The sequence below is a fragment of the Pristis pectinata genome, chromosome 6 (genome assembly GCF_009764475.1).
Source record: "Pristis pectinata isolate sPriPec2 chromosome 6, sPriPec2.1.pri, whole genome shotgun sequence".
NCBI lineage: Eukaryota > Metazoa > Chordata > Chondrichthyes > Rhinopristiformes > Pristidae > Pristis > Pristis pectinata.
In genome coordinates, this window is record NC_067410.1 from 16,572,638 (window position 1) to 16,600,176 (window position 27,539).

General features: G+C 37.9%; 2 protein-coding genes across 2 annotated transcripts in view; one reads left to right on the forward strand and one right to left on the reverse strand.

The window, feature by feature from the left end:
• The first annotated feature begins 5,111 nt into the window (after nucleotides 1-5,111).
• aspn (asporin (LRR class 1)) lies at nucleotides 5,112-26,007 on the forward strand. The gene is given in 9 exon segments (XM_052018905.1): nucleotides 5,112-5,315; nucleotides 9,921-10,182; nucleotides 12,560-12,672; nucleotides 15,279-15,492; nucleotides 18,105-18,218; nucleotides 19,193-19,218; nucleotides 19,220-19,287; nucleotides 23,433-23,571; nucleotides 24,230-26,007. Coding segments are annotated over 8 exon segments (1,113 nt in total). The 5' UTR covers nucleotides 5,112-5,315; nucleotides 9,921-9,941; the 3' UTR covers nucleotides 24,428-26,007.
• The window catches only part of cenpp (centromere protein P), a 115,911-nt gene continuing 113,108 nt past the window's right edge, over nucleotides 24,737-27,539 (reverse strand). Inside the window, exon 7 of the mRNA XM_052018907.1 lies at nucleotides 24,737-24,808. Coding sequence (XP_051874867.1) covers nucleotides 24,752-24,808 — 57 coding nt within the window. The 3' untranslated portion in view covers nucleotides 24,737-24,751. The remainder of the gene's footprint in view (nucleotides 24,809-27,539) is intronic.

A 27,539-nucleotide genomic window follows, 5' to 3' on the forward strand; every position in this document is an offset into this window, starting at 1 on the left:
CAGAACAGATCCCCGCAGAACACCAGTAGTCATGGATCTCCAGGCAGAATATGTTCTATCTATTACCACCTTCTGCCTTCTGTGGGTAAGCCAATTCCGAATCCACACAGCCAAGTCTCCATGGATCCCATACCTCGTGACTTTTTGAATGAGCTACCATGGGGAACTTTACCAAACTCCTTACTAAAATCCATATACACCACATCCACTGCTCTATCTTCATTAATTTGTTTTGTCACCTCCTCGAAAAACTCAAAGGCTCGTGAGGCACAACCTGCCCCTCCAAGGCCATGATGACTATCTCTGATAAGACTACGCTTCTTCAAATGCTCATAAATCTTGTCCCTAAGAATCCTCTCCAATAGTTTGCCTACCACTGATGTAAGACTCACTGGTCTATAATTTCCAGCATTATCCAATATTACCTTTCTTGAACAACAGAACAACATTTGCCATCCTCCAATCCTCTGGTACTGCCCCTGTGGCCAGAGAGGACGCAAAGATCATCGTCAATGCCCCAGAATTCACTTCCCGTAGTAACCTGGGGTATATCCCGTCTGGCCCTGGCGTTTTAATTATCCTTATGTTTTTTTTTAGAAGCTCCAACACTATCTCTTTCTTAACCTCGACATGCTCCAACAGACTAACCTGTTCTATGCTGACCTCACATTTGTCAAAGTCCCTCTCCCTGGTGAACACTGCAGCAAAGTATTCATTAAGGGGTATTCATTAAGGACCTCCCCTACCTCCTCCTCCTCCAGGCACATCTTTCTCCCTTTATCCCTGAGCAGCCCTACCCTCACTTTAGTCATCTTCACGTATGTGTAGAACGCCTTAGGGTTTTCCTTAATCCTGCTTGCCAAGGCCTTCCCATGTCCCCATCCAGCTCTCCTAAATCCCCTCTTAAGCTCCTTCCTAGCTACCTTTAATGTAATTAATGGAATTGATTCCATTAATTTCCCCACCTCAGAAATTAACTGGACTGCAGTGACCAATTTTATCCTTTCTTCCCTTTTTAACAACAGTGCAGCTTCCTTCCTTGCTTCTTTGAACTACCTGAAATAAATTTCACTCAACCAAATAACCAATGGGTGATAGGGATCATTTCTGGTACTTGAAAAGTAACACTATAAAACAGTAGGAAATAAATTACCTCATCCAGTAACATTAATATGTAGACCCAATTTGTTGTTTAACATATGATTTGCATGCAGGTAGCACTTTTAACTTAAAAAACATGCCAAAGCTCCTCACAGTGGCATAATCAGCCAAACATAAATGTGCGACTAAATATGAGATATGAGAAGTGTGTCAAATTCCGTAAAAGACTTGAGTTTCCATTATGGGTATCTTAGAGAAAGAATGAGATTGAGATGTGGAGTTAGGGATAGAATTCTAAAGGATTGTAGTGTATATGATTAAAAGCATAGCCATGAACAGAAGGCCAAAGGAAAGAGAAATAACCAAGATTTTAGGATTGGTTGGTTGGAAGGAAAAGGTTAAAAAAGAAACAGGGAAAGTTCATAAGGCTTGGTTACCAGGAACCAATGAAGATGCCCATTTGAAAACAGAGACATACAAAGATAATAAATACACTTGCATTCAATTGAGGAGACACATATAAAAACACTTAAAGCATTTGAAGTTGTTAAATTCAAATCTCAGTATCAAAGGATGAATAGGGCTGGTCACATTTGAATTTGTTTCCACGAAATGAGCTGGAAATATGTTGTTTTAAGAAAATCCACTTCTAATTTGCAATCTAGATTAAAGAGATAATGTTTGCAGATAAATTCACAATGGAATGTGAATCTGAAGCCAAAGAAGATCTCACAATTTGGCAATTTGACAGCTTTATCAGGTTACATTCACAGCTCATTTCATTCCTTTTGAGTTTTTCATGCAATTATAACCAGGCAAGAGATCTCATTCAACTGGTTTGGTTGCAAGTTCTAATTTGTGTCCATCTTCCTGAAAACCAAACTACTTGTGCAGATGATTCAATGTCAGTTTTTACAGAATAGAAGATGGCTCTTTGGCCTAACAGATTCATGCAGTTTCCACACTTTGTCTTTCCCATACTTCTTCACCCAACTCCAACATGTGTGCTGCTCCAGATTCCAGCATCTGCAGCATCTCTTGTGTGATCAAATTCTTTCTATTTTGCTTTGCTCTCTTACATTTCTTGAACAATCGTTTAATCACATTTATGGAATGCAGCTCAAGAACTCTTTGTTCCATATTTTAATCACTTTCCGGATGATGACATCTCTCCTCTGTATTCCCTACATAATTTGTTATTGGCTATTTCATTGTTTTAACTCCTTGTTCTGGTCTTTTCTGCAAGTGGAAACATCTATGTTTTGCAGATTTCAATCTTTCATAATCTTACAGATGGCTATTAAGTTACAACTTGGCCTTTTCTTTTGGAAAAACCACCCCAGATTTATAGATCTTGATGGGTTCTTGAATCATTTACAGCAAATTTTTGATAAAGGGAAATGGTCTGAAGGTCACAGAGCTGAAGAGTTAGAAATGTAAGAATGGCTTAAAAAAAATCCTCTCTTGTTTGAGGTCGGTAAGATGACCCACCAGACTAATGACAAAGTTGCATGGAGTCATATTTGTGTAAGAATGCAAAGTTTTACAAATAGCACTAAGAGAATTAAGCAAGCACACCTAACACTTTGCACATTCCACTATACTGTGAAATAGAGCAAATTATGACTTAAAACAAAATGAGCCTCATTTAATGTTAGCACACTGCAAAAACATTGAAAAGATATGAAAGTGAAAAACATGGATGTTCAGTCTCAATAAGAGACTGTTACACCACTAAGCTGACGGTATCAAAAAAAAAGAGATAGGCAAAATTCTGATAATCTGCTATCTGACTATTCAGAAATCCCTATGTTTCAGCATCTGACACACCAGGTGATGTTTACTCCATTCCCTTTTGACTCACTGGGGCACCAGTTCCTGCTCTCCCTTACAATTCACTGGGATCATAATTCCCATGCTCTTTTTCTATTGACTGGGCCCCATTTCCCATGCTTCCTTTAAACTCTTTAGGCCGCAGTTCTCTTGTTCCCTATCAATTTACTGGGGCCCCAGTTCCCATGCTTCCTTTCAACTCACAATGCCCTGGTTCCTGCACTCCTTTTAAACCAAGTTAGGGCCCTGGTTCACAGGAAAGTTTATAATAATACTATTTAACATCTCAAAAAAGTGAATTAAAAGTGTTTTGGGGTTTTAATAGGGAATAGCATCCATGAGTCTGGAAAATCGTCAGACAATTGTTTATTGACTACAGCTCTGCCTTCAATACTATAATTCCAAGCAAACTCATCTCCAAACTCCTAGACCTGGGACTCAACATCTCCCTTTGCAACTGGATCCTTGACTTCCTGACCAACAGACCATAATCAGTAAGGAAAGGCAGCAACAACTCCGCCACAATTATCCTCCACGCTGGTGCCCCACAAAGCTGTGTCCTCAGCCCACTACTTTACTCCCTGTACACTCATGACTGCATTGCCAGATTCTGCTCTTACTCCATCTACAAGTTTGCAGGTGACACCACCATAGCGGACCGGACCTCAAATAAAAATGAGTCAGAGTACAGGAAGGAGATAGGGAGCCTAGTGGCATCGTGAAATAACAACAACCTTTCCCTCAATGTCAGAAAAATAAAAGAGGAGTGAACATCTCCAATAGCCTGTCCTGGTCCAACCACGTAGACACCACAGCCATGAAAGTGCCGCAGTGCCTCTATTCTTCAGGAGGCTAAAGTAATTTAGCATGTCCCCTTTGACCCTCACCAATTTTTATTGATACACCATAGAAAGCATCCTATCCAGATGCATCACGGCTTGGTATGACAACTGCTCTGTCCATGATCACAAGAAACTGCAGAGAGTAGTCGACACAGCTCAGCAAATCACAGAAACCAGCCTCCCCTCCATGGACTCTGTTTATACTTCTTGCTGCCTTGATAAAACCGCCAACATAATCAAAGCCCCCACCCACCCCATTCTCTCTTCTCCCCCCTCCCATCGGACAGAAGATACAAAAGCCTGAAAGCACGCACCACCTGGCTCAAGGACAGATTCTATCCCACTGTTATAAGACTATTGAATAGTCCCCTAGAATGATAAAATGGACTCGTGACCTCACAATCTACCTCATTATGGCCTTGCACCTTATTTCTGCCTGCACTGCAATTTCTCTGTAACTTTAACACTTTATTCTGCACTCTGTTGTCTTCTCTCAATGCACTGATGTGATGAAATGATCTGTATGGATGGCAAAATAAAGTTTTTCACTGTACCTTGGTACCTGTGACAATAATAAAACAATCTATCAAATCTGCCAGTCCAGCACCATCAATGTGCTAAGTGCAACAGATTATTGGAGTTTTAACAAATTGCACAATGTGAGTGAAATCTCATCACAACAAGATGGTCAAATCACTTGATGGAGTGATTATCAAAATCAATATCAATAACAGAGCTGAACTTGTAACATAGCTTTTAAACAGATATAGCTTCAAATATGGCTTATAAATAAATGCTCCTTTCCCTCATCATGTTTTTGGCATACTAAAGAAGTCGCTGAATTGCTCAGATTTCTAACAAAGTGACATGACACATCTAACAACATGACTGCAATTCAACTCAAACAAATTAAGGCATTGTGACTAAAATAATTTTTGATAAATGCCATTATATTAATTAGACACCATACGTAATCTGATGAGAGATTCTTCTTAGACTCAATTATCTCAAACAAAATTTTCGTCAGAATTTCATATAATTTGATTGAATCTTTTGTGTGACATGTCCCTTTCACTTACAATTATTGCATCAACATTGGTATAAGGTATACCAAGTAAAGATTTCTGTTCTCACTGCAATTAGTTAGGTTATTTGCACCTATAATAATAATATTTAGAATGGCAGGATGCCATCTTTTATCACCCACGTTGAACCACAGGACTTTTCTAGCTATTATAGGGATCATCCAGAAATCCAGTTAAGTTACTTGGCTTGGTTACAAGAACTGATGGGAAACATATGAGCACTTACAATGCATTCTGAATATTTGTTTGAGAGTTGCATGAAGTGATGGTCCAGGACCACTTCTGTTTCAACATGATCTGATTGCTGGGGAAGAACCACTTTATATACAGGAAAATCTCCTTGTCAATTAAATGTTTTAATAGATTTCTTCTCATAATAACTTCTGGAATAAAAAAAACTACATGAAACTTGAAGATTTTTTGGCAACAGCAGTGTTTCCTAAGCTTTTGTGAGGTATGTACAGTTTAAAAGGCATTTATTATAAAAATACGCTTTAAGGTGCACATTAATTAAACTCAGTACATATTAGTAAAACCAGCGGTGCAAAAAGTTAGATATTTTGTAATATTCTCTTCTTTACAATCAATCATTGGCTATTTTTTGCTTTCAGACATGCTGAAATTTTAGAAAATGCTATATAAATGCATGTTCATTCTATCCATAAGTAGCTAGGCATATCAAATATGCAAATTATGAAATTCCATGTGCACAGGGAAAATACATTGTAGTCCTATGAATACCTTTAATTGTGATAAACTATTATGATGTGCTTGATTATGACTTCAAATGCAGTTTTTCTGCAAAATGTCTTTTAAAGTATTGTTATTGTCATGAGGCAGGCAATTCCAAAGGCATTCCATTTATTGAATTTAATATTATAAAAGACTGCAAATTGCAGATACTTACAACTGTTTTATTTTTAGATGTTATTTATACTTCTACACTGCTAGATATAAACCTACTTAGGGGCTTCTGCTATCTGAATGCATCTTCCTCGATATATTCTTGGCTCGCACACACCAGAGGAGCATATTAATCATGTTTTAAGTATGATAGCTAGCTACTGTAGAAGCTATAGGCAGCTTTCTTCATTTCTTGCACTGCTCATGAGTGAACACTTTGACATTCACTGATAAAGCTCAGCCTCATCAAATAGTAGATTTTTAAAAAAAATTACTATTGCTGTAATTACACCTTTGAACATTTCCAGGAGCAGCAAGGTAATTGATAAAAGAATCAAAGGAAAAAGGACACTTTTTTATCCATTGAATTGTTAGGATCTGGAATGCACTGTCTAAAAAGGTGGTGGGAGCAAATTCAGTAAAAACTTTCAAAGAAAATTGGTAATAACTTGAAAAAAATAGCAGGCAAGTAATAATAATTGCTGGCACTTGTATTATTCTTTTATGTCTCAATATCACACCAGACAGCATATTTTGTTCTTCATATATCTAATATTTACTTTGAGATCTGCCATTAATAGATATATTTAAAGAATTTGCTTTACCAAACAAGCTTCTGTTTGCAAAAGGTGGCATTCATTTCAATGGAATACCATTTCCAAACAATTAGAAGAAAGTCAAACAAAAAACATAATTTTAGAAGAAATAACGTATTAGTATTTGTAAAGTATGTCATTGACATCACAATCAGAAAATTAATTTATTATCGTCTTGAAAATATGGCTAATATCCTACAACATTTTGAAATCTTAGTGCATCAGAAGGTAACATGGACAGTAATGATGTTTTTTTGATTAAAATAAAGAAGCAAACTTATATAAATTATACAGATATAATTTGCAAATGTTTCTGCTTCTACAACTAAGTTTATGTTTTTACTTTGTTGGCATTTAGAACCTCCGGAAAAATAATGTAAATGCTATATATTTTATACCAATGCTATAGTAACCATGACTGGAATTATTACCCAAGTAACATTCAATAAGTATAATGTTCATATCTTTGCAGTAAAATTAAGTTCAAGAGGATTAGTGATTATTTACTCTATGTTCCTTACCTTACCAATTGGTCATTAAAAATACTTAACACCTGTAAAATTTATGTAACATTATACATTCTTAATTAACAAGGAAAATAATGATCTCTTGAATGACCAATCCTCCACATGACAAAACTCTCAAAACAAATTTTGTAGTACAATTATGCAGCTAATACAGCTGCCTGGCCTCACAGTGCAATGATTTGGGGTGCTCTCCGTGTGGAATTTGCCTGTGACTGTGTGGGGTTTCTACAGGTGCTATCTGGGTTTCCTCCCACATCCCAAAGAAAATGCAGGTTGTGAGGTTAATTAGCCATTGTAAATTGTCCTAGTGGGTAGGTAAGTGGTAGAATATGGGGGGAGCTGATGAAAATAAGGGGTAAAATTAAAATGGAACTCGGTGGACCAAAGAGCCTGTTTCCTGTGCTACATGACCCTGAAATTTTCTGTAAACTTCCTTCTAATTATATTTAACAACTTCAATGAAACACAGTTTCTGGCCTCAAAAGTTTGTTCTTGATTGATTTTATGATTCAATGAAATAATTAAAAATGTTGGCAGAAGTATAAAACTGGTGCATTAGATGCCTGTTGAACAACTGATTTTCCATTTCATTGACTTCATGAAAGTGAAATCATGCATAAATGTGACCAATCTAATATGAATAGTTATACTTTTGCTGAAGTTCAGAACTAATCAAGACTTTTGGTTTGACATCAACGCCAAAGGAAAAATGCATTAGGCTACAGTTGCTGACAAGTCTTGCAGCTCTTAGTTATTGTATGGCAGAGTCAACCAATTTGTTCCTTTAAAAGAATAGAAACTTTGCTTTTGAGAGCTAGCTTGCTTAGTAACAAGCTCCATAGAAGTGCAAAGTTAACAGCTATTTAACCCAGAATTTAGTTAAAATTGACCAGCTCATCCAAGAATCAATCATCATTGAAACTGGTGTACACTTTTACTGATTCTATGTAGAAAACAATATTGCAACGTTAACAGGATTTCCATAATGTTTGTGGAAAATAGCAGTTCTGAAAAATTTTCCAAAATATAGTAAGATAAGATCTTTATTAGTCACATGTACATCGAAACACACACTGAAATACATCCTTTGCGTAGTGATTTTGGGGGGCAGCCTGCAAGTGTCGCCACGCTTCCAGCGCCAACACAGCTTGCCCATAACTTCCTAACCTGTACATTTTTGGAATGTGGGGGAGAACCAGAGCACCTGGAGGAAACCACATAGACACGGGGAGAACGTCCAACACCTTTCAGACAGTGGCCAGATTTGAACCCGGGGTCGCTGGCGCTGTAAAGCATTATGCTAACACTATGCTACCGTGCCTGCTACCGTGTCAAGGAAGGAGAGCTTCTATTAATATGGAAAATATTAAGTACTTATGGGATTAATGGCGGCGTAAACATTAAAAGACAAACAAAGGAAATGGAATAGGGTAAACATATTTAGCAGATGTAACTCAGCCTCAATCACAGACTGACTGCACAACCAAACTATCTCATATATCTCTGAGTATTCTAATACATTCATGTACTATGTGGTAAGCACGAGCTGATGCAGTTTTCTTTAATATGTTCAGTTTGTGGAAAAAATACATTTAGTACACTCAAAAATGAAATTCTGTAGGGTTTTGAAGTTTTGAAATGAAACTGAAAATAATGGAACACTCAGTTGGTTAGTCGCTATGAAAAAAAGGAATTGAACTTTGAGGCATTGACTCATCTAAACCACAATAAATTACAGATGCATGGCATTTAAAAAGATGAGGTAACGCATATAGAAAAAATGAGAATAACTGTAAGATAGTTAAGTGGAAATCAGGAGATTGTTCCTTTGAATATCACTCCTGCCATTTAACTATGTGAGTAAATCAAAGATATTAATGGGATACAATGAATGAATGGACAACAGCACCAAAAAGTCAGAAAGCAGAGGTGGCTCCAGTGGGAGGATTCAGTAACCTGGAAGAAGAAAACATTTTTCTTAAAGGATGCAAACCATCCTGACTGGACAATGCAACATTGCACTACTTATTTATTTTTGTAACATATAGTCATTTTTATGTCTTTATGTCTTGCACTGTACTGCTGCCGCAAAACAACAAATTTCACAATATATGTCAGTGATAATAAACCTGATTCTGAATTAATGTCCAAATTTAATTCAATCAACACAGATAGATTTTTGCAAAGTGCCCAGGCGATGGATGAAGAGGTACTCCTGCAAGCTGAGTTAAGCAACAGTGAGACAGCATAGGTGAGCAGCAGTCAGAATGGCTGGTGAAAGGGAATTCAAATGGCAACTACAGAAAGATCAGAGAAGCACTTGAGGACTGGGCTGTTAAAGGAGTCACATAATCTGCATTCAATCTTCACAATGCAAGCAAATCCCAAGGTCTAAGTACATGTATGTTGTTGTCTCATATACAATATCCATTTGAGTCCCAAGACAGTTGTCTGGGAGTTTATGGCAAGGTGCACCTACTTTACCAGAAAGAAACATGATATGGGAAACAATACAGCTGGTATGGATGGTGGTTGAAACAACTGGTGTCACTGAGGGAACAATGTTAACTGAAGCCAGAGCAAGATGTAAAGATCTACATGGTTGTGTGGCCACACTGATATGACCAGAAGATAGATGAGGATCTGAAAAAATTAAGAGACAAGTGGGTAGGAAGATGAGGACAAAAGTGATGCTAAGTGGCTGGGTGGAGGGGTCGCTGGTGTACAGTTGAGAACAAAAGGTGGGGAAATGGGATAACTCACATCAGGGCCTTTTCTTTCAAGGTGGAAGATAACCTATTATAGAGGAAAAAGTCAATGAAGTACAATAGAATTAAAAAAAGAAACTGCAACAAAAGAGCCAACAAATTTAATCTGTATCTGTCTGGTATACTGAAACAGATGAAATAATCAATTTAAAGTTGTATTCACAATTTTTTAAATAATTGTTGCAATGTTATAGAAATCATGTTTTAACATGCGACCTAACCTTGCTTTATTGTTTCCATTTTCTTCATTTTGTTGAATTTTCAGTCTTGTCATCTAGGATTCAATATGAAAACACTTGTGTTCCTTTCCATTGTGGCTCTAAGTTCTGCTAAACCTTCACTTGAGAAAGAATTTCTTCACTTCCTGGCCGAGCGGGACATCTTGCTACAGGATCCTCCCCAGAACACAACAGACATCAGTCAACCTGAACAGATATCAACTGCAGCACCCAGAGCAGATGACAGATTTTTCACATGCCCTTTAAAATGTGTATGCCAAGTACGTGTAGTCCAATGTTCTGACGCGGGTAAGGACTATAAATTATTGTTTAAAATGTCTCCCGAAGAAGTTGTAACTGTTCCTAAATTTGAAAATTAAAATTGAATGAATGCATCAATTTGTAAGGAGAAAGTTCAATGAATTTTCTTATTTAACTTCAATAGTATAATTTTTTCTCATTTATTTAATACCTTGATTCATGTATAGCAGGTATTACTGACAGCAATAACTATCTGGAATCTACACCTCTTGTTACTGAGACTAGAATGATAATATTCTTGCTTCATCAATAATGGAATTATTTTTATGGCTTTCTCAGTGAGAATTATAAATGTGACTTTTTTAAAGATGAAAGATAGCACTTAGTCGGCAGCTAGAGTAGGTGTGTCAAACACATTTTTATAAAAGTTATTAAAAAGAACAAGACAAGACTAAACCATATTCGTACTTATCATAGTGCATTTAATATTTGCTACTTTGCATCAGTGAGTACATTTTGAAGCACTTAATTGCCTGTGAAATGCTCAGGAATTCCCCGAGACCATGAATGATGGTGTATAAAAAAAATTCAAGTTCAATTTCCTGCTCAAATGCAAAACAAGCCTACACTTACTGAAAATCTGAATAAAATGACACCTTTCATCAGACTGTGAAATCTTTTGATTATAGGTCTTCAACACTAAATGTTAACTCTGGTTTCTTGACCAAGGTGCCGCCTGATCTGCTGAGTATTTCCTGAAATCTCTGTCATTATTTCTAGTTAGTGCAGCTGTTTTTCCCCATTACCCAACACATATATTAGGCATAGTAAAATCTTCCTCCAGGAATTAAGAGCATCACACCTGAAATTCCTTTCTGTTCTGTAATAATGCAGATGTATCATTTTGCAGAACATAATGTTAAGTCCCAACTGTGGGGAAAAATATCTTGTCACATTATTATAGTAAAACTCCAGTAATCTGGCATCTTCAGTGATGCTGGACTGGCAGATTTTCCGGACTACTGGATGTTATTCCTATTAATATCATAAAACAATTTAAATTCACTTTTTTAAATGTTGCAGAATAGTATAATAAATTTTCCAGTTAACTCAGTGAGTTAAAGGGAATGTGGGAAACAAAATGTGGAGCAATGGAAACAAGCCCTCTGTGAGTTTAAAGAAGCATGGGAAATGGGATCCCTGTGGGTTGAAAAGGAGCTTGGAAAACAGGGCCTTGCTACGTTTTAAAAGGAGCACAGAAACAGGATGCCGGTGCGTTTTAAATAGAGCATGGAAACAAAGCCCTCATGTGTTTTTATAGGCAGCATGGGATAAAGGGCTGTGATTTGTTTTAGAGGGAACATGAGAAACTGGGCCCTGGTGCGTTTCAAAATGATCACAGGAAATAGGGCCCTGGTATGTTAAGATGGATTGTGGGAAACAGGACTCCAGTGTGTTTCAGAGAGACTGTGGAAAATGGCGGGGTCCTGGTGAGTTTCAGAGAAAATGTGGGAAATAGGTGCCATGGTGTGTTTTAGAAGGAGCATAGGAAACAGGGCCCAACTGAGATATTTATCAAATCATTGGGATTTCCCACAATCAGATAGTGGATTATCAGAGATATACTCCAGTATTAATTCTCCATCATTTCACATTTGCAATACAAATATTTGAATCAAGATAAATTTAGTTTCTTTTGTACTTGTAAGTCAGTTCAAGCATCAACTGCTCAAACTGAAGTTGTATGAAAATGCTACAAAGGAAAAGCACATAGACTAAGTAACTGTTTTACCTCACCCAACTTGTATGCGATAATAATAGAGGGGCAACTCAACCAACACCGACAAACTGGGAAACAATAACATAAAATACTTTGCACTATTCCATGCTAATTAAATTGCAGTAGGTCTCAAATGCTGGATCCTGAGATCCCGTCTCAGACCACCATGATGCTCTTTTGACAGGTTGCTGTTGTGAAAGGCAAATGAACATCTTTTAAAGTCTCTGATAATTAGAGACATTAAAAAAAATTGTTTATAATGATTAAAACAGTAAGAAAAACTTCAGACACATTTGTGTTATCACTTCATACCCACAGGAATGAAAACCTAACAGATATGACCTGTCTGGTACAAAATGTTGCATGATTTTATCTTAAGCATGCCCCACACTCTCTTGAATGTTTTGTAATGTAATATCCAAATTCAACTCAGTGAGTAACATAAACCTGAAGTAAACATTGGCTAACATATTGCTGAGTGTAATGAAAGGAAAGATGGAGCCTGATAATCCAGGTCAAATGTGTAACAGAATGTGATTTCTTATTCCACATTAAAGCTGATTAACGTAACATTATTTTGCAATTCTTTATTGCTGGAAGAACATCTAAAGTCATAGCTAACTTTTGTTCCATTTAATGAGGCAGGTTTGACGTCAGTGCCAGCAGATATTCCCAAAGGTACAGTAATGCTTGATCTGCAAAACAACAAGATTAAAGAAATAAAAGAAGGTGATTTAAAGAACCTGCCTTCACTCTACGTAAGTTGGTATCTTTCTTTCTTTCAGAAGTGGTATTGGTTTATTATTGTCACTTGTACCAAGGTACAGTGAAAACTTGTCTTGCATACCGTTCGTACAGATCAAGTGCTGCTATTTGACAAAGTCATTGTGAATATACAAATAGTGTATTACCTCAAGTTATTGATAGTAGGCTAGCTACTACAATATTATCATCCTCATTCCTTGAAAACATCAAAAGTAATTTCAACCTCCAAGAACAGGCAAGTTTAAGCCAGGTCAGAAGTTTAAATTTAAACTTTCAAAATTAACCCTAAACTGTTAGTTATGGCTTGGACTGAGGCAGATTGGAGAAACAGTCAATCAATTTGCTCTGGGGAGAAGGATCAGTTAAACACATCTCCACATTTACAAGCTTTAACCCATTTCAGCAAAGAAATCTCAGTGAATAAGAAGAGATTGGGGGGGGGGGGGGGAGGAGGGGAACAGATCATATGTAGTTAACCACATCATACAGCTCTATCGCTGCTTCAGCTCATCAGCCAATAGAACCCGTATCCTTCCTTTTAATAACTCAACTAGTCCAATGTTTTCTTGGCCACCCTACCATCTTCCACCTTCCATAAAATTCCATTCAACCAAAATTTTGATCCACTTATCCAAGCTCACACCAAATTCCTTCACCTATCATCTGTGTGCTGATCTTTGGCGAGGTTGTTGTGTGAGGCAATAGATTACCAATATAGTAACGGCAAGATTAGGCAGAATTAACATGGAATTACAAAAGGGAAATCACATTTGACAAATCTGTGCAGAATAGATAAGGGCAAATCATTAGATGTCGTGCATATGAACTTTCAAAAAAATCTTTAATAAGGTGCACACAGGGGATTATTGATGCAAATTAGGGCACGTGGTACTATGGTCTAGTATACTGCCACAGACTGAGGATGAGTGAATGGACAGAAAACAAAGAATAGGAATCAATTTTGGATTTGGAAACTGTGAGAAAGGGGATTCCAGAGGAATTAGTGTTGGTATTCCAGCTGTTCACGAACTATATCAATCATTTGGATGAGGGGATCCCAGGTAATTTACTCAGTTTTGCTGATGACACAAAGTTGGGTGGCGATGAGAATGTAGAGAAGTGAGGAATAGATAAACAGATTAAATGAATAGAGCAAGTACTTGGCAGATAGAATATAACATGAGGTCATCCACTTTGAAAGAAAAACTATGTCATATATTTCTTAAATGGTAATAAATTAAATAGTGTTAGTGTTCAAAAGAACCTTGGTGTCCTTGCATACAAATCACTGAAAGTTAACATTCAAGCATGGCAAGCAATGAGGAAGGCAAAAAGAATTTTGGCTTTTATTACAAAGGGATCTGAGTTGCTCCTATTATAAAGGACCTCAGTGAAACTGCATCTGGAAAACCATGCACAGGTCTGGTCTCCCCAAGGATACACTTGTGAAGGAGGGAATGCAGCAGAGGTTCATCAGATTAAACTGTGGTATGGTGGGTTCATTGTATGATGGGAGATTAAAAGACAGGGCCTATATTCTCAAAGGTCTTACAGGACTTGACAGAATAGATGAGGGGAGGATGTTTCCCCTGACTAGGGTGTCAAGAACCAGGGGGTCACAGTCTCAGAATAAGGGGTTAGTCATTTGAAACCAACCTGAAGGTACTGAATCTATGGTATTCTATTCCCAAGAGGGCTGAGAAGGCTCAGTTGCTGAGTATGTTCAAGACAGAGAATGAAAGATTTAAAGGAATCAAGGGGCATGGCACGGAGGTAAAAAATTAGCCATGATCATATTGAACGGCAGAAGATGATGGATGGCCTATCACATGACCTATTTTGCATGACATTACGTTTAACTTTTTTGTCTCTCAATCCCTCTCATCTTCAAATGGGAAGAAGTCAAATCTTACTTCATTTTCTTACTGTGAAATGCCTTGGGACTTTGTCTATACATTCGACCCAATGTAAGTGCTGTCTTAAAAGCATCTGCACAGCTTTAACAATTTAATCGTTGTTATTCCCTTCTATTAACACAGGAGGTAGAATTATAATCTGTTGAAGAATTGCATCTCTCCATGATTAAAACACTTAGTCACTTTATCACCATTTCTCAAGTCTCAAATTGACAAACATCATTTACCTAGAGTTTTCTATAGGAGCCTATTATGCATTTCTGAACACTTCAATAAATTTGAATAATGTATTAATACAATTAAAAACAATGGAATTATAGTTTTCAGAAATTCTACCTATTGAAATGGAAAATATTACACAAATTAGGAAACAAAATTTATTTAGCTGCAATTCATTACACCTTTTCCCTTGCAAGAGGGTTTAAAGTTGTTAAAAGTGCTACAGCGTATCTGGCAACTTAGAATTCAAATGAAAATTTAAAAAAAGAAAATGCTGGAAAAATTCAATACGTCAGACAGCATCCGTGAAAAGAGAAACACTTAACATTCCAGGTTGAAGACCCATCTGATGAAATTGGAACATTAACTGCTTCTCTTTCCACAGATGCTGCCTGACCTGCCAAGTCTAATAGATCTTTGAACCCCATAATAATTTGTATATATCCTCTTAACTCTTCACCTAGGCACTTTACCTGGTCAACAATCGGATTACCAAAATCCACCCAAAGGCATTTCGATCTATTAAACACTTGAAATTGCTTTACCTTTCCTGGAATTTGCTACCTCAGATTCCCACTAACTTACCTACATCCCTTTTGGAACTAAGAATTGATGACAACAAAATTAAGAAAATACAAAAGGGGAGCTTTAAAGGAATGAAGTTTTTACATGTTTTAGGTAAGTGTTGTTTAGTTTATGCATTCTACTTAATTCATTTACATTTATTTTGTACACATTATTAAACTGTTCAGGAACAATTTGTTTCAAAAACTAACTCTTGGTGATTTTCTGTTTAGATTTGTTTTGACTGCAATTAACTACATCAATTATCAGCTTTCACTCAAAAATAAAAGTGGAAAATACGAGAAATGTTCTGTGTATTTCCAACATTTTCTGTTTTCATTTCAGATCGCAAACATCTGTAGTACTTCACTTCTGTTCCAGGGCAGACGTTCCAGAACTTTTTTTTTGGTCTGCCTCACTTCAGAAGGGTAACAAGCTCAGTGTTGTCGCTGTTGAACTTATTACCATTGAGAAATCACTAGGCTGAGGAGAGCTGTGTCGCCAAACAAAGAGAGGGGGAGAGAGCAGCTTCCATCACATCCAATAGGAGGTGATGAGACAGGTTACAGGATCTGGGCAGTTTGTCAACGTATGCAGCACCCACTGCCAGCAATGGCCCGCACTCATCATGCTGGCCAGAACTATGCTGTATCTCACATCTCACTGTTGAGATGCCACACTGCCCACCCCAACCTGTCCAACAGAATCCTCATAGGCAGCCAATGCATATCAACTTGATCTATCAGTTTACAGTGATCTTTCAAGGGCAACAAAATTACTTTCTGTTCCATTATTGCAGGAGTGCCATTAAAGGCTGAGCCCTTAAATGGGGTGCTGGCACAACAGCAAGGTGGGCAGGGTTTTGTGCCAGATTTCTAGCACAGCAGTGCAATCAGTAACACATGCTATATTTACCTCTTTTATCATTGATCCCATTGGCTTTTCCATTCCAGGGAATGTATGTTGAGTACTAGGCAAAGTTTCAGTGTAGTTAACTGCTACTTTTCCTTTTTCGATCCAACTTAATGATGTATATTGGTTATAGGGGAAAATATTCTGAATTTATACGGTATCTTTGCAATGGTCAGGAAATTTTCAGATAAATTCAAATGATAGGTTTTCCATCCATGTCCGGAATGAATACTTATTCTTTTTTAGGAATGTGGTAGCTTCTTGCATTGGACATTTTGGATGAGTTATCCAGTTGGGCTTTCCAATTTAGAAGGTTTCCAGGAACTTCCTGTTTTACCAGGAAACACAGAATTTGAGACATGAAATAACATTCCTGTTTAATTGGACTTAACCTCATAGGGGTCTTTTAATGTGATAATATCCCTAGGTTAATGTTCCCTTGCATTCAGTGAACTTTCTGCTTAAACTCTGTTTCGTTATTGCCTTCATTACAGTGTTTGAACATTGTTGCCTATTTTGATTGAAAGAATGTCTTGTGTTATTACCATCTGATTAGCAGTGAGTAGAATATAATCTTAAAGAATTTGAAAGCACAAAGAAATAATTCAACCCATGGTGCCAATATGGGTTCTGTGAATGGAATACTCAGTTATTTCCACATTCCTGGTGCTTTCCCCTTGTCCGACTATTGTTTTCTTTGTAAGTACATGTCTAATTAGCAATTCAAAATTACCAGCATGCTTTCAAGTACATAAAATAACAACTTGCTGTTTGAAAACATTTCTTTGCATCTCCCTTCAGACTCTTTTGGCAATTATCTTAAAAATTGTACCCTACAATGAAAACAATTTCTCCCCACCAGTTCTATCAAAACTATTCATAATACTGAACATCTCTATTAAATCTCTTCTATTCCTCTCTGTTTTATGGAGAACGATCTTGACTTCTTTCATCCATTCATGCAACCGATGTCCTTCATCCTTGTGTCATTCCAGTAAATCTCCTCTCCATTGTCTTGACACATGCTCCCTAAAATGTTGACTATAAAATTGATGGCCAGGTGTACTAATAAATGTTTTTATAAAGAAGAACATAGAACAATACAGCACAGGAAAAGGCCCTTCGGCCCACATTATCTGCAGTGAGCATGATGCCAATCTAAACTAATCCCATCTGCCTGCATTGTCCATATTCCTCTATTTTCTGTCTGTTCATGTGCTTGTGTAAATGCTTCTTAAATGTTCTATTGCAACACACATGAAATGCTGGAGGAACTCAGCAGGTCAGGCACAATCAATGGAGGGAAATGGATGGTTGACGTTTCTGGCCAAGACCCTTCATCAGGACCTGTTCCCTCCATAGATGCTGCCTGACCTGCCGAGTTCCTCCAGGACTTTGTGTGTTGCTCCAAATTTCCAATATCTGCAGTCTTTCTTGAGTAAATGTTCTATTGTATCTGCTTCTATCATTTTCCCTGGCGGGTGCTTTCCAGCCAGCTACCACCCTCTGCGTAAAAAAAAAACTTCCTTTCTACTGTCCTTTATTTTTTAAGCCAAGAAATTTGCATGTCATTTTAATCTATCTAAAATGTGACTCTAGAAATTGATTTTATCCATAAATAATCAGTTAAATAAACAAAGAATACACAAAAGAAAGATGTCAGAAATTTCCAAAGTTTAGGCAATATGAAAAAAGTGGAAAGTGCAGCAGCTAATTCCATGCATGTCTAGTGCCTCCAAAGAGTAATGTGACAATATAATAAGTCATGCTTATTGAGGAATACATCTAAATATATGATGCGCTTTTGTTTGCAGAGATTAGTGGAAATCCATTTGATACTACTGATATTGAACCAGGTGCATTTGATGGGGTGTTGCGATTGATTTACATACGAATGTCAGAAGGAAAATTATCATCAGTTCCAAAGAGTAAGTTTATTTAATAACTTTATGTATTATTATTGTTTACAATGGAGTAATGTTCCCTGTGTATTCTTAACTGGCTGGTATTAAATCAGCATTGTGCAAAAAAATTAGGTCACAAAATGCTTACATCTTGAGTCTGCAAGTAACACATGCTATTGCCCTTATTGCGTGATCCCATTGGAGAACATTTATCTTACACACCAGTGGTTAAAATATATCATGTGCGACTTGTAAGTTGCCTCTCTTTGAAAGGTTTAATGGATATGTTTACTTGCTAAACTTGAGGTCTCAAATTTTTAAACGAGCATCTTTATTTACATTAATGAATGAACAGCAAAAATGCTGAAATACATGTTTCTCTAACTGCAAAATATAAAATAATAAAAATATCAACTTCCCCAACAAACCCAGACTTCAAACTGAGGTCTATATAATGTACCTCAATCTAACCTAACTCCCTGATTAGTTCAAATACTCAAATGTTTAGAACAAAAAGTTTACTTTGGTCATTGGAAACACTCAATCTGCAGCCTCTACCACCAAGAAGCACAAGGGCAACAGACACAGAGAACATCACCATGTGGAGATTCCCTTCCAAGTCACACATTTTTCTGACTTGGAAATATATTGCTGGACCTTGATGATTGTGTCTAAATTCAGGAATTCCATACCCAACAGTATTTTCTGCAAGAACTGCAAAGAATTCAAGAAAGCAACTCACCACCACTTTCTTAAAGGCAATTAGGGATGAAAAATAAATGCTAGCCTGTCAGCTGTATCCAGATCTTTGCAAAATGAATAAATGAACAAAAAAACTCAAGGTAATCAATGATCAGATATGTTACTCAAAAGTAGTGATCAATCTTCAGGATCAAGCCTACTGTTTAGTCTGTGCCAAAATATAAGGAGGTTATTTGTACTTGGTTAGCTATATTGTAATAATTTTTACTTAAATGTCTTGAACTTCTCATTCAAAGATCTACCTTCTAACCTGTATGAGCTATAACCTTGACCACAACCGGATTTCATCAATAGAACGTGAGGATTTCAGACGATATAAAGATTTGTACAGGTAAAGTCCTCTTGTCCAAAAAAAAAAGTTATTTCCATTTTTTTTTAAGTTATGAACTGAGAAAGTGTATGAGTAAACACAAAAGTTCCTATGAGGAGGAAAGGATCTGAAATGTATTATGGATTAAGCGCATGGGTCAAAAGACTGATCTGTGAGCCAAAAGGAAGCCAACAGCTCATTGTGTGAGTGCTTTAGCTGTGGCCTGCAGCTGTAAAATTGTCATCAATACACTTTGCTTCATGTACTATGGAGTGCATGAAGGAACATTTGAGAGTTGGAGACAGCCAGAGACTGAAGTCTGGGGGAAAATGTGGTTGCCAGAAGTTGGGGTCTTGGGGAATGCACTTCCAGGAGCATTGGGTTGGTTGGGGAAGTTTTGCAAGATCAAGCATTGCAAGATCAGAACAAAGATAGAGGTTGTCAGAAGGCAGTGGGAGACAGGACATTTGAAATTGTTTTTGGGGTTGGAACAGAGAGAATGTTAAAAGGATTGCACCTACCTGTGTCAGGTTCTCAGAGTTGTTTGGGACCTACTCACGGAGATTTCCTTAAAGTGCACTATTTCATGAAAACCTGGGTGGCCTAGGAGTGACCAATGACAAGGGCTCCTTAACCAATTGATCTAATTTCTGGGGAAAAGGAGCATTGTGTGGGTAAATGATGGCATCCTGAGCTCAACTGCACAAGACCAAGTTGTGCTACAAGTCCCCAGTGGTATATCCCAAGTAGTGTAAATCAACCCAGAAACAATTGCAATTGTGATCCGTTCCAGAAATAAGCAATTTTCAGACTTGTAGAGCAAGACATAAAAATACCAGCAGCACCCTTTTTAAATTCCAGATCATGGTATTTTTCTAGGTTGTATCAAGTTTAGGAGGATTGCATTAATTTTTCTGCTGCTAGTTGAGGATTCTAAATTATGACTAAGATAAATCAACACCAAAATCTAATTATTGGATCCACAACACAATACTATCCACAATTTGGGATAAACTAGTATTGACAGGCAGTAATAGTTTGCTAAATTTAACACATATTCAGGAGGTTCTGGAAATGGACGTTGGTTGATGGAAAATTGTGCTCAGATTGAATATTCCTCACATTAATGGGTATAAAAAAATAATTAAATCCTTTAACTTGGGGACAAAAAAATTAAATTCAGCATGATGTCGAGCAATGCAACTTGCCAAGACTCCTTCAAAAGCACTTTTCAAAACATGCTACTACCTCTACCACCTCAGAGGAAATGACTCCAGGAAAAAACTATCCACCACCTCCAAGCTCTCATTCAACCTACAATTGTCTGTGTTGACTAACAATGTCCACTTTAAAACTAATCCCATTTGTCTGCACATGGTCTTTATCCCCTCCATTCTCTACCTGTTCATGTGTCTGTCTAAATGTCTCTTAATGTTGCCACTGTATCGGCTTCCACCACCTCTCCTGGCAGCGCGTTTTCAATGCGTTCTGTGTAAAAAAAAACTTGCCTCACAAATTTTGTTTAAACTTTCCCCCTCTCACCTTAAATCTATGCCCTCTATTACATAGAACATTACAGCACAGTACAGGCCCTTTGCCCACCATGTTGTGCCGACATTTTATCCTGCTCTAAAGATCTGTCTAACCCTTCCCTCCCACATAGCCCCCCATTTCTCTATCATTCATGTGCCTATCTAAGAGTCTCTTAAATTCCCTACTGTTTTCTGCCCTCACAACCTCTGCTGGCAGTCCGTTCCATGCACCCACCACTCTGTGTAAAAAGCTTACCCCTGACATCCCCCTTATACCTTCCTCCAATCACCTTAAAATTATGGCCCCCTCATGTTAGCCATTTTCGCCCTGTCCACTCAGATCTATACCTCTTATCATCTTGTACATCTCTAATCAACTCACCTCTCATCCTCCTTCTTTCCAAGAGAAAAGCCCTAGCTCACCACAACCTATCCTCATAAGGCATGCTCTCCAATCCAGGCAGCATCCTGGTACGTCTCTTCTGCACCCTCTCTAATGCTTCCACATCCTTCCTGTAGTGAGGCGACCAGAACTGTACACAATACTCCAAGTGTGGTCTAACCAGAGTTCTATAGAGCTGCAACGTTACCTCGTGGCTCTTGAACTCATTCTTAAGCTCCTCCTGGCTAACCTTGTAACTCTCCAGAGCCCTGTCTGATCCATGCTTTCTAAACCTTAGGTAGCTTCTTTCTTCCTCTTGACAGATATTCTACATCTTGTCAACCACGGTTCCTTCACTCTACCATACCTTACCCTGCCTCAATGGGACAACCTATCCAGAACCCCATGCAATTACTTCCTAAACAACCTCCACATTTCCACTCTGCACTTGCCCAAGAACACCTGTTCCCAATTTATGCTCCTAAGTTCCTACCTAATATCATCATAATTCTCCCCTCCCCCAGTTAAATACTTTCCCATATCGTCTGCTCCTATCTCTCTCTAAAGCTATGGTAAAGGTCAAGGAGTTTTGGTCACTATCTCCAAAATGCTCTCCCACTGAGAGATCTGAAACCTAATCAGGCTCATTGCCTAGCACCAGGTCCAGACTGGCTTCTCCTCTGGTCAGCCTGTCCACATACTGTGTCAGCCTGACACACCTAACAAACTCCTCCCCATCTATCCCCTTTACACTAAGGAGGTGCCAATCAGTATTAGGGAAGTTGAAATCACCCATGACAACAACCCTGTTATTTTTGCATCTCTCCAAAATCTGCCTCCTGATCTGCTCCTCTGTGTCTCTGCTGCTATTGGGGTGGGGGGGGGGGGGGGGGGGGGGGGGGGGGGGGGGGGGGGGGGGGGGGGGGGGGGGGGGGGGGGGGGGGGGGGGGGGGGGGGGGGGTGGGGGGGGGGGGGGGGGGGGGGGGGGGAGGTCTATAGAATACTCCCAACAGAGTGATTGCTCCCTTCCTGTTTCTGACTTCCACCCACACTGACTCAGTCGATGATCCCTCTCGGACATCCTCCCCTTTTACAACTGTGACACTGTCCCTGATCAGCAAAGCCACTACCCCACCTCTTTTATCTCCGTCCCTGTCTCTTTTGAAGCATCTAAACCCTGGAATATCCAGCAGCCATTCCTGCCCTTGCGACAGCCAAGTCTCTGTAATGGCAACCACGTCATAGTTCCACATACTTACCGATGCTCTAAGTTCATTACCCTTGTTCCTGATACTTCTCGCATTACCTTACATTTCCACCTTGGGAATAAGACTTTGACTGTCTACACCTTTCTATGCCTGAGCATTTGCAGAGGCTTGAACATTACTTTAAAAGGTATGGTTCTATGAAATTAACTATGTCTTGCCTTGTTTTAACTAATAAGCAAGGGAATTTTGAAACATCCCCAGAGGTTAATGATGAGGATTTTGCAAGCTCATCTGGGCAGGAATGCGTATGCGACATCCAAATCCAATGGCTAGGTCACTCCTCCAACACTATAACTCATTATTGCTTATATATAGTCTCAACTAGGTAGCTTGCTTTGCAATTTTAAAGAGCAACTAAAAGTCGGGTATATTGGTGGGTATTTAGATCAACATAAAACTAGACCAGGAAAGAACAGAAGATTTACTTCCCCAAAGGACATGAGTGAACCAAAGAGGTTTTATGGCAATTCAGTACTTGGCCACCAATGCTAGTGCTACTTTGTCTTACAACATTTAGACTGGGCCTTGATGAGACCACACCTTAAATATAACTTATTATATTATGCTCTTATTTCAGATATATTTGATTAAAATAATTTAAGTTCTACTTGTGCTTTTAGACGTTAAGCAACATAGATTCACTGGGATGATCTGAGGCTGGGAATATAGAACTATGGGGGGAGATTTGAGATACATGGAATATTTCCATTGTACAGAAAAAATTAATAGTGAAAGGTCTTGATGGAATGAATAAAGGAGGTGATAAAATTGTCAATGAGTGCTCTTTTCTATCAGGTAGCAGGCTGACTGCGTTTTAGCAAAGTATGACACCCTGCCACCAAAAGATTCCCACCACAGCATCACCTAAAGATATAACTGATATAAAAGGGAGGATTATAGGTTGTCCTATAGGAACAATTGATCATTAAAACTTTTAATAAAATGTATGGATGAACCTATCATCACTTTCTTCCACTTTTACAGACTGGATTTATCATACAACCAAATTAAAAAGATTGAAAATGGAAGTTTAGCATATCTTCCTAATCTAAGACAGATTCATTTGGAAAACAATGCAGTTAAGAAAGTTCCTGCCAGTGTAAGAAACCTGAAGTATCTCCAGGTAAAATGCAAATAATTCTATGGGTTAATCTATCTTATTCCAATTCCATATTTTCTATTGATAATGTGAAAAAGTGCAGACTTTATGAAAGGGGAGTTTTAATATTAACTATTATAGTATGAAACTAAATCTGCAAAATAACTGAGAATTAACTTTTGGGAGAGAAAGGACAATATCAGCTCAACGAGAGGAGATCCTTTATTGGAAAATTACGCTCAATAGAGTTAACATTATTTTTTAAAAATCAATCATGTCAGTAGGAAGGATTTGGTTTGGGGGGAGCAGGGGGTGCTATGGTGGTGGAAATTTGAAAGAAATTGGCATGTTCATGATTTCCACCTGTCTCATCATTGTTTAGTTTCATGTTCTAATCAGTTAAGAGTCCCAATTATGTTGTTAGATAGCAGATTTTAAAGAGGGTAAAATTCTTTGCTACCTCTGGTACTGTTTTTTAACTGACTAATGTCAGTAATTATAAAATCTCTGCTCAGGTTTTCAATCACCTGAGCTTTTCTTAAAGTAATGTTTTACCTTTTCTGAGAGTCAAATTGTGCCTAATTATATGAAAATATGTTTGAAGTAATGGATATTATATCCCTATTAATGGATTTCTTTCAATGTGCACATATCGAGATAATCTTTTTGTTTTATTGAACAGACACTGTATCTTCATAACAACAATATCAGTAAGATAGAAGTAGATGACTTCTGTCCAAAAGAATTGGAAATTAAGAAGCTGCATTATAGTGGAATTAGTCTTTATGGCAATCCAGTGAAGCACTGGGAGATTCAGCCAGCTTCTTTCCGATGTGTGTCTGGTGCTCACGGAGTGCAACTTGGAAATTTCAAGAAATAAAACTATATAAAGGAGCGTGCCTCAAAGTTCAAGAATGTGGAGTATGAAATTAATTTTAATAAGTATAGGAATTCATGCATTTACCTCCACAATTAATAACGTACAAAATCTTGGGAATGCATTGCTTCAAAAGGGTAATTTCAAAGAATATGTGTTTGTTAGCAAACCATCAACAGAAATTTAACCTGGAATAACTGATCCAATAAAATATTATGGTAAGCACCAAACATATGAATGGAAACAGCCACTAGCCACCCTATGACGAAGGATTCTAAAGAAAGCAAATTCTGTTACCTACGAAACAATGTTTGCTTTTAATTCACTTTAATCATCTGTGCACGTAATTTCTGACTTGTACAAGTTTCCTCTGTATCTTCCATCCTAAAATGATAAAAGACGAAGGTATTTTTAACCCAGCTGATTTCACACAACTCATTGTGCAATTTTGGTTTCTCAGTTGTCCTTTCAGATAGACCCAACTTTGAATCAAGTAGTCAGTTTGTCCAAAAATTTTACATTATAAGTACCCCATAAAAAGGAAACATTAGATGCAGAACCCTAATACAGCCTACTCATTTTAATTCAAATTATTTGATAGATCAATTGCATTAGTAGTAAATATTTTCTTTTGATAATCAAATATTTGGCTCAGCCAAAGCATTTTCAGGCAAAAAATGGCTTTTAATTATCTGGAGAGAAATGTAATACCTATTTAAATTACATTTCTTAATTTGATATTTCCGCCAGACATAACCATTTTGATTTTCTGTTAATATTATGTTCAATTTGCCTATCAAGAGTAGAAAGGTCCTACATCTTAATATAACTCTGAAACAGTCTCAAAACCAAAGTAAAATATTTGATCATGATAGATTGGGGAAAGGAAATTGTGGGCAACCCTCATGGCATCCAGACACCACTTCAGCATGTGCATTGTTATTTGACTTTAACAGCAAGAATTAACCAAAATGTATAATCATAGAAATAGTCAAATAATCTTTTGCCCAGCCAAAAACACCATCACAATTACTTGAAAATATCTGGATATTTTTCCTGTAGTCCCACACTAAATACCTACATAGCCACCTAGCAGTGACTATTGCCCATTGTATTTTTCTTGTAATGGCCAAGGATAATGTTGTCATTAGTCTAATTTCAAATGATAATAGTCAATACAGTTTTTCATTTTGATCATCCACTTTACACTGATTTAAACAACCAGATTTATAATTACTATAGTTCATAAATCCCTTGACTTCTCCCTAGTGATTAAGGAGATAACTCTGCAATCTCTTGTGTGAATACCTCTCTCGGCTACCTTTGCATAATAGCAATCTGCAATTAACTTTCTTCATTTACACGCTTAAAATTGCTTTACATTTTCTTTCATTATTCTCATTCTGAATATCTTCTGTAAATGTCATGAAAGGCAAATTCAAATAAATGGCTTAACCTTCATTTTAGTAACTTACACACATACTGTAATAAAAACATAAAACGACCATTTTTCGCTAGCATTAAGGCAATTTAGAGGTAGCTATCATATTGCTGATGTATTAAATAAAAGAATACTTCTCTTACTTCCTTCTGTGTGATTATTTTTAATAAAGAACCATTTAATAATCAGCTATAGAATAGCTCTTTTGTGAAGAAAAAGTGGTTAAGAGGACATTAGGTTGTGGACGTATATAATATATATACTATTACATAATTATTATTAATATACTATATAATAATAAGCAACTGTGGAGGCAAAGGGAGGGGCAATTGTTCATTCATGATGCTGCATCAGGACGTAGAGTGTAGAGGAAAGGTAACCAGTATAAAGAGATGAGTGGGAGGTATGAGACGGGGGATGGCAGGTGATGTTGTGGATGGTGGGCAGATGGAGGCAGGTGGGGGAGGGAGTGGGAGAGTTTTTAAGACAGAGGTTGATGAGTGATAGATGCAAACAGATAAAGAAAAAAGGGCAGATGGAGCCAGGTGGTGAGAGGGGGCAGGTGACGACAAGGCTGGAAGGTGATAAGAGGAACCAAATAACGGAAAGTTGAGGGCAGATAGAACCAGATGGGGGAGGAGATAGGGAGGTAAGCCAAGGGAGGAGAAACCCAGGTAGATTGGTGTGTGGGTGATTGGCAGATAGAAATGGGGAAAGTGAACAAAAGGGAAAGAGAACTTATGTGGACTTAGAGGATTGGTAAAGGAACACAGGGTTGTGAGGGAGGTGGGAGCAAGAGCAGATGTTCAGGAAATGGAAGAAATGCAAGTGAAGGCTCCATCAGCTACACTAGAGGGGAAGCCATGCTTCCTGGAAAAGGAAGACATTTCAGAAGTACTGGAACAGAACACCTCGTCCTGAATTTCCCATCTTCAGGTAACCCACACCTCCTGTGTTCCTTTCCCACTCCTATCAATCCACTTAGGTTCTCTTCTCCCTTTCTCATTTTCACCTGCCCATCACACACACATGTACCATACTTCCAGTGTCCATGGCGAGAGTGACGACATCTCCTCTACACTTTCAGAGGAGAGCAGCAGTAGCAGCCGGGTTTGTGGCACAACTGGCTCTGATGTACAGTGGGAGAGTGATGACAAGGAAAGCTATAGTGTAAGGAGACTCGAAGTTAGGGGGACAGGGTCAAAGATGTCTCTGGATGGTTGTAGAACATTTTCAAGAGGGAGAGCATGCAGCCAGAAGTTGTTGTACACATTGGTACCAACGACATAAGTCCCCAGACTGGGATATTATAGCTATTACGGAAACATGGTTGAGGAATGGGAAATGTTCCAGAGTCCAGATGCTACAGGCTTGATAGAGGTGAGGTAAAAGAGGAGGGAGAGTTGCATTTTTGATTAGGGAGAACATCATAGTAGTACTATAAGAAGATATTCCTTGGGGATCGCCTAGTGAGGCTATATAGTAAAACTTAGAAACAAGAAAGGAACATTTTGATGGGATTGTATTTTAGGCCTCCCATTAGACAGCAGGAATGAGAGGAACAGATATGTTGGAAGATTGCAGATAGCTGTTGGAATAATAAGGTTGTAAAATAAGGTGATGTTAACTTCCTTGATATTGACTAGGAGTGGCAATAGCGCTAAGGGTTTGGAC